Source organism: Diabrotica undecimpunctata, chromosome 5 (genome assembly GCF_040954645.1).
Source record: "Diabrotica undecimpunctata isolate CICGRU chromosome 5, icDiaUnde3, whole genome shotgun sequence".
Classification (NCBI taxonomy): domain Eukaryota; kingdom Metazoa; phylum Arthropoda; class Insecta; order Coleoptera; family Chrysomelidae; genus Diabrotica; species Diabrotica undecimpunctata.
Window position 1 is genome coordinate 40,697,224 of NC_092807.1, and position 12,834 is coordinate 40,710,057.

General features: G+C 33.2%; 1 protein-coding gene across 4 annotated transcripts in view; it reads left to right on the forward strand.

Annotated features, from left to right (window-relative positions):
- LOC140441272 (ATP-binding cassette sub-family C member 4-like) overlaps window positions 1–12,834 on the forward strand; it is a 132,504-nt gene that overhangs the window by 36,653 nt on the left and 83,017 nt on the right. For all 4 annotated transcript variants that reach the window (XM_072531885.1, XM_072531886.1, XM_072531887.1 and 1 more), the window contains exon 3: window positions 2,783–3,007. In XM_072531885.1, coding sequence (XP_072387986.1) covers window positions 2,783–3,007 — 225 coding nt within the window. The remainder of the gene's footprint in view (window positions 1–2,782; window positions 3,008–12,834) is intronic.

Genomic DNA, 12,834 nt, shown 5'->3' on the forward strand with positions numbered 1-12,834 from the left:
AGAGCGAAATATACTAACTAGACTAAAAAAAGAATCAGAAGCAATCGGAACAATACCGGAAGCACAGTTTGGATTTAGAACCGAACACTCATTTGAACTTCAGGTTCTGAGACTAACCGAATATGTCAAGAAAGAGTTTAATGGAAAGAAATATACAGCAGCGGCCTTTCTTGATATCAGTAAAGCTTCGGATAATTCAGTTAGGGCCAAGCCTGTCCGAAGTCGGGACTATGGAAGCTGGTATGCCACAGGGGGCGATGCTGTGGCCATACCTATATACCATATATACGGCAGACAACACCATCTGAACAAAGTTCGATACTAAGCCTATACGCAAATGATACAGGGATAGCTGCGAGCAGTATTAACCCAGATCTAGCTACAAGACGCCTACGAAAGAGCACTCAACGAACTGAAGGCATGGTATGTGCAGTGAAAAATAGCCGTCAAGCCTGACAAAACACAGGCCGTCATATACTAAAAAAGAAAAGGCAGACCAAATGATGTACTATCCCTATTAGATATCCCAATATCGAATGATCAAACCAAGCCAATCATCTAGGCGTAACGTTAGATAAAAAACTGACCTTCACAGAGCACTTAAAACAAACCGTCAACAAAGCTAAAGCACTCTGGAGTCAACTCTTATTACTAATAGGTCGAAAAAGTAAACTAAAATTTTAAACATAGATTAGAATGGCGAACTGCATAGTTTTGCCAACACTAACATATGCCTATATTGCCATACAACACTAACATCAGCAGCATGGGGACATACGTGTCAAACCAAAAGAGAAAGAATACAGACTGTCCAGAACTTCACGATCAGGGAGGCTTTGAATATTCCTAAGTACGTCCCATTAGGGTACTTATTTAGGGATTCACAACAAAAGAGAATCCTGAGAACAATGGACGAAAGAGCACACGAGATATTCAATAACCTCAGGAACCACCCGAGATTTTAGGGGAGTTGACAGACTATGACGAAATAGTAAGGACGGTACATATACGGTCCCGCCAGCAGCTAGCAGTATATATAAATAACCCAGATATAGAATGAGATAGCCATGCGATAGTCTAACGTACGCAGTAACATAAAAAAAACCCTTATATTATCTTATTTCTTTTATTTAGGTATGATTTAGTTTACTAACCAGTTATACTGTAAAAGATAAAAACCAAAAAATTTATACACGGGGTGTGTGATGACCGTATACTCCTAGGAGTGCACACCCCACCCATTACTACTTTCTTTGTATTATTATTGTATCTTAATCCTTACTAACAACCCTCTGTTAGAGCAGTTATGCCAGCGATGCAACCACATCAAGTGAATTCTGAGGCACAAACAGAAAGACGCCTCTCAGGCATAACAGCCCCTCAGGCAGGTCAATGGACCTATTTTGTAGCGTCAAAAGCAAACACCTCTTGATAGCAAATGCCTAAACGTAAGCATGTTGTCCTTTATATGAAAGATACATACGAAAAATAAACTGTAAGAGGAAGGTGAATCTGCAACCAAGTTATCCAATGAGTACGAAGTTGGTAAATCTACCATTTCGGATATAAAAAGCAAAAGACGAGCATAAGTAACTTAAATTTTTATCTTTATTCTTCTAATGGATCCACAAGTTGTAAAACTATGAAACTTGCTTCACACACGGATTTAGATGATGATATAAGTCTTTTATTCAAAAAAGATCCCAGGGAGAACCTATTTCTGGTCCGATTCTATTTGAAAAAGCAATTTAATTCAATGAAAAACTCTCTGAGGTTCGTCAAATTTTCAAGCAAGTACAGGCTGGTTAAAACGATTTAAGTCGAGACATGGCATTCGTGAGCTTTAAATACAAGGAGAAAAACTATCGGCTGAAAATAAGACTAAGTGAATTACTAAAGGAAGAAAATTACGCACTCGAAAACGTTTACAATGCAGAAGGAAACTGGGCTCAATTGGAAAGCTTAGCCATGAAAAACTCTTGCGTCACGGCGTTAATTAGCAGCACTTGAACCTAAAATAAGCAAGAATCGTATCACTGCCTTAGCTTGTGTTAATGCTACTGGCAGCTACCGATTGCCCATGCTTGTCATTGGTAAAAGCAAGAAACCGCGTTGTTATAAACACGTTAATATGAATGCGATGTCTATCGTTTATACTTCGCAAAAGAGTTCTTGGATGAATAGCACAATTTTTATGGAATGGTTTATAGAAACTTTATACCCTCTGTGTCTCCTTGCCGTACTCCTCGCTGTATACAAAATTTATTTGTTTATTGTTCAGATAGTGTTACGCTAGCTTTGGCATTTTGGTAGATATATTTGATAATGTTGGTGTAGCGATAGTCTATTCGACATTCTGTCAATGCTTTCAATATTTTCTGATGGCTTATGGTATCGTATGCTTTCTCGTAGTCCACAAATATTAGTGCTAATGGTTTGTTGTATTCTGCAGACTTCTCTATCAGCTTGTATTTAGTGTAAATACAAGCTTATTATTCTGAAATATTAAATGCGTTTTCAAAGTGTGTATAAGACAAGCAAATATATTGCTTTGTGTTAACACATCACTTTATTACCTAAATGTATCATAGCATATGGTATAAAAACGTTTTGATAGCTGGGATTAAAAATGGCTAAGTTAGGAATGATTTATATATCCGTATAATAGTGTTCTTTAAAAAAATCTGTTGGCAGCATGGGTATATAGATAGTATAAATATATAGTACAAGAGTTATTGTTAATAATGTTTTGGTTTACGTATTTCTCTTTCTATATTTTCAGTTGGTTTCCATCATTTATAGCTGCTGGTCTTAAGAAAGAAATCGGTGAAGATGATATGGGTGTAATAAAACCACACAAATCCAAATATTTGTCTGATAAACTAGAAGCTTTATGGGACAAAGAATTAAAAAAGTCAAATCCCTCTTTGTTAAGGGCGTTATTTATACTTTTCAAATATGAACTCCTCTCGGCTGGCCTCTTACGGATTTGCCTTGATTCCATTAAGTAAGTTTTATTCTGGATATTTTTATTTTTTTTATTTTAACTAAAAAATTTCTGTAACTCCCAAATAACTCTAAACTCGTTGTTATTTATACTTTTCAGAAACCAACTAGTCTCAACCAAAGATTTCTCTTAATTTAATTAAACAAGTTTGATTTTTTTTGCTGTAATTAAAAGTTTTTAAAACTTCAGCAAATAAATTCAATTTGTAAAAATTATTATGTGAGCAACCTTATAACTACTTAGATTTTTTTGTATATTTTACACGTTATTGATTAACTGTGTAACCCTACTCTCTTGTTCGGACAAAAATTAAAATTTTAATTATAATATGTTCAGGTCGATATGATTCCTGTATTTAACACCGTAAAAAGTGCCTTTAGTTAATACTATTATATAATTTATCAGCATTTGTCAGAATCCGTCTATAAATAAAAACAGATTTCAGTAAGCTAGAACATGTAAAAGATTTTGTAGTGTTTTCTCTTTTGAAGTATAAACATAATGGACTACCTTAATCTGACGTCACAATAGGCGCGGCTTACAAAACCTTGCCAAATATTTCTAATTCGTGTGTATTTGTTCTATGAGAAATTGGTAAATAAGGACTTTTGGATACGAACATTTATTCTGTCATCACCATCATCAGTAGCTCGACAACCCTTTCTGGGCCCTGGCTTGTTCTAGGATTTTCCGCCATTCTGTTCTGTTCCTTGATTTGTTTTTCCAGTTGGTAACCTTAAGTGTTTTCAGAACTTATTCCACTCGTTCCAAGTTTGGGTCTTCCCACCTTCTCCCTACTGGTGTTTGCCTTATATGTTTTGGTGTTTCAACATGGCCCATCCAGCACAGACGTCCGATCTTTATGGATGTTATGACCTCGGGTCCATTGTATGCTGTGTATAGTTCAAAATTATATTTTCTGCACCATGTCATTTTCTTTCACCCCCTTATATACGTGTCTAAGGATTTTTCGTTCAAATGTACCTAATAGGTTCTCATCGCTTTTTGACAGTGTCCATGTCTTTGATTCGTATACAAGGACTGGTTTTATCAGGGTCTTGTATATTTTGCATTTGTTTTTTTTTTGTGATGTTGTTAGATCTTAGATGTTTAATTTGACCATTATATGTTTTATTAGCGATATGTATTCTTCTCTTAACTTCTTCACTGACGTTGTTATCTGCGGTAACTAGTGAACCTAGATATGTAAAATTTTTCACGCTTTCGATGTTATAGTCTCCTATTGTCAGATTCTGTAGGTTTCTTTGGCCTGTCGATTTGCTGGCCTTCATGTATTTCGTTAATGTTCAGGCCACTGTTTTGTGCCGCTCTTTCTATCGCATTAAATGCTTCTATCATCTCGCTTCTAGCTATTATATTAACATCATCTGCAAATGCCAATATTTGTACACTTTTTGCTATTATTGTTCCTCTGGTGTTGATTTTTGACTCTCTATTTATTTTCTCTAATGTGATGGTAAATAGAATAGAGGATAGGGTATTTCCCTGTCGTAGTCCCATTCTCACATAGATTCTATCTGTTAGTGCGTTTTAAATTCGAATTTTGCTTTGTACTTTAAGTGTTTCTTTTTACATTACATGCATTCTATACCATAGGTATTATTTGTTGTTCGTGAATTTGTAAGGTAAGTATATCAAAAGATTAAGATATTTAGTCTTAATGTTCATGTTTTAAGGTTATGTTATTGTTTGATTAAAACTTTAATTATTTTTTTACTGTATTTCAAGTTATTTTGTTGTTGTTTTTATTAGGTCTGGATATCAATCAGTTGGTCCATAGACTCGTATTAATACTTTTCTTTCGAAACATCCATCATGAAATCATGTTTTTATTACTTTTTGTTATGACTCTAGGTCTCTGAACCATATTTTAGGACTGGGCGTATTATTGTTTTGTAGAGTTTTATTTTTGTATTTCCTGATATAACTGTAGATTTAAGGAGTGGATTGAGCTTAAAATATCATCTGTTGGCCGTGAAAATTCTGCGATTTATCTCTGCGGTAATATTATTTTCAGTATTAAGGAGCGGTCCCAGGTAGACAAATTCGTTCATTGCTTCGATGACGTCAGTTTCTATAAGAAGTGGTAATATGATTTGTGGTTGCGTGCTTATTTTCATATACTTCATTTTGTTGGTGTTTATTATTAAACCCATTTTTGTGGGTGATTCTTTAAATGCTACATACGTCTCTCGTACAGCGTTTTCCGTTCTCCCAACAATATTGATATCATCAGAATAAGCAAAGATTTGCATTGATTTATTATATATATTGGACCAATGGTTGTAATTTGTGACATACGTATTACTTTTTCCAGAGCCAGATTGAACAATATACAGGAGAAAGGGTATCCCTGGCGCAGCCCGTTATTTGTTTTAAAGGGTTCGGACAGTTCCCTCTGAATTCGTACTGTACATTCAACTTTCTCAAGAGTTAGTTTTGTTAAATTTACCAACTGATTTGGTATTTCTAGCTATTTCATTGCTTTGAACATTTCTCTTTTATTTACAGAGTCGTAGGCTGCTTTGTAGTCTATAAATATATGATTAGTATCTTTTATGACATTTGTTTCAGGGTTTTTCTACCCTGTATGTTTCTGTCTTTAGGGTAGAAAAGCCATATCCATGATGAACGGAATTCTGTGGGACCAAACAATATCTAAAGCGAACAAACAACTCATATACAACACCATACTTAAAAGTGTAATCACATATGGCAGCGAAGTTTGGCAAATAAAACAAAGAACAGAAAAACTGTTACTAGCAACAGAAATGGACTTCTGGAGAAGAGCAGCAGGAAAATCAAGAAGAGATCGGATACCAAATGAGAGAATACGTGAAATGATGGGAGTCAAGCATACAATAGTTGATGACATAAAAACAAAACAGTTAATATGGTACGGCCATGTACAGAGAATGCCAGATGACAGGATTCCAAAACAGATTTTGACGTGGACACCACAAGGGAGAAGGAAAAGAGGAAGGCCGAGAAAAAGCTGGAGAGAGGGAATTGAAAAAGAACTAGAGGAAAGAGAAATCCCTCCAGGCCTATGGCTGAATAGAGAAGAATGGCGGTTAGGAGTCGGAAGGCGTCGGAGAACGCTGTAAACCGATAGTAGTAGTAGTAGTGTTTCAGGGTTGAAATCTAATGAATTGTCGATACTGAAACGAGCCTGAAATTTTCCTACTATCCGTTTTGCATATGGTGGCATACGGTGACATAGTAATGTGGAAAATATTTTATACGCTGCATTCTTATTCCAAATAGTATTCCAATATGCCAATTATTGGGGGGGATTTCTGTGTTCGTGTTTTTTATATTAGCTGCTGTAATGCCATATGGTATCGTGGCCACCTTCTTTATATAGTTCAACTGGGAGATTATCTATTCTGGGTGATTTGTTTCTGGCTAGTTTTTAAGCTGCATCCTTAACTTCAAGAATCGTTGGTGGTTCCTATTCTCTCTCGTCTTTTTCCCTTACCTATTTGTTTCGTCTTCCAAGTTTTTTTCTTCTTCCTCTATATTATGTGCGTGGTTAAAGTATTCCACTCATCTATTCAATACATCTTTCCTTGTTGTTAGCTTTTGAAGACAAGATATTCTTCTTCTCTCTAGTCCTCTCTTTCCAAATACCTTGCCCTAAAGAATAAGTTGCAATAAGCCATATTTGTGTTCATTTCTCATAAAATGGCCAAGATGTTCTAATTTGCGCTCTTTGATTGTGTTAAGAATGATTGATTTTGAATGCAGCGTATAAAATATTTTCCTTGCCAATTCTACGTATGACCTCAATGTTAGTCACACAATCCTTTCATGAAATTCATACTATGCGCCTCTAACACCATATCTCAAAGGCCTTGAGTTTTCCTAAAATATCTTCCGAAAGCGTCCTTATCTCTACTCTGTATAATATTATAGAAAATACATAGCATCCGGTGATAGAGATTTTAGTACTAAGTGGTAAATCGTGACTTCTGAAAAGAGACTTTATCTTTACGAATGCTGATCTTGCTTTTCCTATGCGTTGTTTTATTTCAGTAGAGTGGTCCCATTCACTGTTTATGTTAGTACCAAGATATGTGTAGCTGTTTACCCTGTCAATTTGTTGTTGGTTTACTTAAAGATGTGTATTTAATATTTCACGCTTACTAACTACCATGTACTTTGTTTTGTTCGTATTGAGATCCACCCCATATTCTCGACTTATATCTGATATGCGCGACATTATTATTTGTAAACCATCTAGGCTATCTGCAAAAACTACTGCGTCGTCAGCGTATCTTATGTTGTTTAGACGCACTCAGTTAACTAAGACGCCTTCCTCTAGTTGTCCCCATGCTTGCTCGAAGATACGCTCCGAGCACATGTTAAATAGCACTGGACACAAAAAGCATCATTGTCTCACTTCTCTATCTATGGAGATTGTCTCTGTCAACTGATCATCCACTTTAACGCTAGCAGTTTGGTTGTAATATAAATTATATATAATTCGCAAGTCTCTATCATTCAAGCTCACTTCTTTCAAGAAGGATATGAGCCTCTCATATTTTACTCTGTCAAATGCCTTTTTGTAGTCGATAAAACAAATATATTCATCACAGTTGATATCTCTGCAACTCAGGATAAGCACTTGTATAGCAAATAGAGCTTCTTGAGTGCCTAAGGTATGGCGGAATCCAAATTGTGTCCATGACACTTGTTCTTCACATTTTTTATACAGGGTGAGTCATGAGGAACTGTACATACTTCTACCATATGTAGAGTCCCTCAGGGAGCATATCATGTGGCCACTAAAAAATGTCAACTCCTCTTCTTTATTAATTAACAGGGTGATTTGTGTAATTGACCATTTATTTCATTTTACTGTAGTGTTTATACGGCTCATTTGATTTTTTTAATTTTTGCATGATACAGTACACTACTATCAAGCATTCGACTGGTATTAGCTAAACTAAAAAATTCCAGAACTGGCTTTCGAAAAATTAATTTAGGGATTCGTATTAAATATTACACCCTGTATAAATTTTTTTAAAAATGCAATAAGTGATTTTTAAACTACATAAATAGCCAATGAAAACGACATATGCTACAATGTTGTCGCACTTTTATTAAATTTTTAGTGAATGATCAAATCTTACCAAAAATAGAACAACCATAATGAAGTATCAAATTATAAGGTATTAATTTAAACAAATGTTATAAATTTCAAACATTTTAATTAAAATGAGTTCCTACAACATAATCTAATACGTAGAAAATTAACATCTTTACTGTCACTTTGTATTATCTCTACGATAGAATCAATTGTTTTTCAATTTTAAATTTTTACTCATAGATCGTATTTTGGCATTATTTTGGATAAATAATAAATTAAATTGATTAAAAAGTCAAACCTCTTGTATGTGTTAGTTTTTGTTGATTTTAAATAATTAAAATTTTATGTCAAATAATAATACATTGCATCAACTGTACTAAATAAAAATAAATCTAAAAAAGTTTAAAATGAAGGTTGGCGTTGACCGTTTGACGTTTCTTGATATTTTATACCCATTGCCATTATTGTCATTATCAATTGTTATTTATGTGTACAAGAATACATATTTCTTCTGTCATATCTACGTTAAGTACATTGTGTTAGTTTTGGTAGAGCTTTTGTTACTTTCGTTCAAAATGCCACATCAGTTTTCGACCACAGAATATGCAGACATAATATTTGTTTATGGATTCTGTAATGGGAATGGTAGGGCTGCTAGTAGAGAATATCGCAGGAGATTTCCTAATCGTCGAACTCCCAGTCATCCAACATTTGGGTCAGTTTTTAATTATTTGCGAGAAAATGGCACTTTTCCTAGTGGAACAACAGAGCGACATGTAGATGAAGCGCAGGAAGATGACATTATGGACGCCGTTACTATGAACCCTACAATAAGCACTAGACAAGTAAGTCGAGAACTCAATATTACTCAATCAAAAGTAAGTAGAGTCTTACAAAAAAATAATCTATACCCATATCACATTCAAATGGTTCAGTGACTACGTGCTGGAGATGAGATCCATAGGTTGGAATTTTGTAGATGGATTAACAATAATCGACCAAAGCTATACAGGACACTATTTACAGATGAAGCCCAATTTACCAAAGACGGGATAAATAATTCACGAAATTCACATGTGTGGGCAGAAGAAAATCCCCATGCTATTCGAGAACGTCGTTCTCAGTTAAGGTTTTCGGTTAACGTGTGTATTGGTGTCATAAATAACCAATTAGTAGGTCCTCACTTTTTTGATGGTCCTTTAACAGGGCAGGTCTATTTGAACTTTCTACAAAATATTTTGCCGAATTTGCTTGCCAAAGAGGGATGTATTTTCAGCATGATGGGGCACCCCCACACTTTTTACTGGCAGTGAGACAACATCTCAATAATGTTTATGGCAACAGGTGGATAGGACGTGCAGGTCCTATTTCGTGGCTTTCAAGATCCCCTGATTTCAATCCCGTTGATTACCATATTTGGGGACGATTGAAGCAACTAGTTTACGCAGTGAATATTAATAACCGACAACAAATAATTGATAGAATTATACATTGTTGTAATACTATTAGAAACGATCCCCAGAGTATACGTAATTCAATACGTCAATTAACAATTCGGCAACAAAAATGTGTACAGGCTGCAGGGTTCCATTTCGAAAATCTATTTTGAATTATTTTTGTTTTGTTACCATTATTGTATCTTTTCCAGTTCTAATTTATGGGTTTATCATAACTATGTACATATTTTTAGTTTTTTTTTTTAAATTGTTCTTCGTTATTGTTAGTAGTTACTGTTTTTTGTTCTGCAGTGACTCAGTTTATCATTTCATTTAAAATGTTTGAAATTTATAACATTTGTTTAAATTAATTACCTTATAATTTGATACTTCATTATGGTTGTTCTATTTTTGGTAAGATTTGATCGTTCACTAAAAATTTAATAAAAGTGCGACAACATTGTCGCATATGTCGTTTTTATTGGCTATTTATGTAGTTTGAAAATCACTTATTGCATTTTAAAAAAAATATATACAGGGTGTAATATTTAATACGAATCCCCTAATTAATTTTTCCAAAGCCAGTCCTGGAATTTTTTAGTTTAGCTAATACCAGTCGAATGCTTGATGGTAGTGTACTGTATCATGCAAAAATTTAAAAAATCAAATGAGCCGTATAAACACTACAGTAAAATGAAATAAATGGTCAATTACACAAATCACCCTGTTAATTAATAAAGAAGAGGAGTTGACATTTTTTAGTGGCCACATGATATGCTCCCTGAGGGAATCTACATATGGTAGAAGTATGTAAAGTTCCTCATGACTCACGCTGTATATTTTGTTATGTATCACTTTTAAAAATGTTTTCAGTAAGCAGTTCATTAGGATAATTATTTTAGTAGTAGTTTTCGCATCTTTTTACACTTAATTTTTTTGGTATAGTTACGAAGGTCGACTTTAACGAGCTTTGGGTAATATTTCCAGTTACATAATATATTTTGTTAAATAGAGTCGTTGTCCATTGTATTCGTTTTTCGTCCATAAGTTTCAGGAAATCTGTATAAAATTTGTCAGGTCCTACAGGTTTACCCATCTTTTATTTTTCTAATAGCTGCCGTGACTTCTTTAATGGTAATTGAGTGTCCTGTTTGGCATTCTTTGGCATCTGCTATAAATCAAAGGAATAAATTTTCTTTTTAAAGTAGTGAATAGTTTTACCATGTGAAATATACCATACCGGATATCAAGTATACAATTTCTATTTGTCACAATACAAATGGTATACTTGATATCCAGGAATAAAAATTATTAAAAATATAAAAAAAAATTATAAGTTACGAATCTGGGCAGGCATGTTTTCGACGCTGAAGTATAATGTATCCAGAAATTTAGTGTCTCATTATAAAAGTTGTTTTAATAACAGCTGTAAAACTGAATAATCCCTTGTAAATACTCTATTGTTGTATAATTATCACAGCTACCAATGCTGCCAGGACCGGCATAATAGCACAACTGTCAAAAAACTCTTTATAAACATACAAATTTCCCATAATTATTGTTATTAATCATTATTTTATGTCTCAACGAAGAAAATGTTTTGTGTGTGTTTTGTGTTTTATTGGCACTGGTTTTCACACTGGCCAGTCAATTTCATAATGATTTTTTTAGACTATAACTTATCACTAACTCAGGGGAGTAATGTGTAGTGTCTGTGTTGAGTAAATGTCTTGTTACTTTAGTAAAGTCGACTTTATTGTCTTTACAAAGAGACGCTAATTGTATCTGAACGTCTGAGGTCCCTTCGGTGAGTACCGATTTACTCGTTTTAAAAGGTTCATATTTATTCATGTTGACTTGTTATGTTTAAGTTTTCCGTTTCATGTCTGAAAAAGTTGGCAAAAAATGGGAAATTTCTTTACTAATAATTTCACGAAAAAAAATTATTCTTCATTAAAGGTTATTCATCACATAGAAATCATTAACCTATAATCTTATAAAATATTAAGTGGTAGATAGAAAAAATCAAAATTATTAATTAATACTGAAGAGGAAAGTGATTTTAAATTTAGATATGCAAGAAAATGTAATTTTAAAATATTTGTAGGTATTAAAAATTATGTCCAAGTTTAGATTCATGGCCTTCTAATAATTAAATAATACATTTAAAGTAAAAAGTAAATAAAAAAATACTTTTGCATTTGTTGATTTTGTATATTGAATAAGGTAAATTAGAAATAAAATTAAAAATTAATGCACCTACTGATACATCATTAAAAGGCGATGAATCTATTCTAATCCTACAACCAAATTAAAATAACATTTTATGCTGCACCTAAATTTAAAATCCCTTCACTTTTAAGCATAAATCAATATTTTTGATTTTCGCTTTATACCACTTAAAATTTTATAAATTTGATTATTGATTATTGATTTCTATGCAATGCAGAAATGTTTATGAAGAATAGTTTTTTCATGAAATTAATAATAAAGAAATTTCCCATTTGTTGCCAACTTTTTCAGACATAGTTTATACCTTACTAACAATTGAAACACTTCTTCCCTTACATGAAGTATAAAATATAATCATATTTAGCTATACATATGTATATACCTTCATTAATTTATTTTTATTTTCACTTCACAATTTTATTATTTCACTTGCAATTTGTTTAACAAAACAAAAATTGTTTATTACTTTCAAAATTTGGATATATTTAATAAAGAATCGACACAGAAAATATAATAATTAATTAATTCTAATACTCCATCAGTTTATGTATTTTTTCCCTTAATTATCTAGATATTTATTTAAATTAAATATGTAATGTAAATGACAAATAAAATATAAAATTCGTTAAGCCGGCCCTTTTTACTATTTACCTGAAGAGACAAATCCCTTTATGGATTCGACTTTATTAGCGGGATACTTTTAAATTCTGCATAAGTCAGTTCTTATAATTGTGAATAAAGTTTACCTGAGGGTCTTAAAAGTACCCTTGTTTTGGACGCTGCCGGAAGGATTATCGCAGGTACCAGATATTAGATATAATTAGTGTTTAATGATGGTCATTGAAATTTACTTAGTTACTAGTTATTAGTTTGTCAGAGAATAGTGAAAAGTGAACATGGAAATTTCAACGTTAGTAAGTAATCGTGGTAAAATTTTGCTCAAAGTGAACAGTTTTACTTTTTCTCAAGATAAAGTACTAAAATCGGGAGAAACGTATTGGAGGTGCGTAAAACGGTCGTGTAAAGCGAAGATATTCACGAAA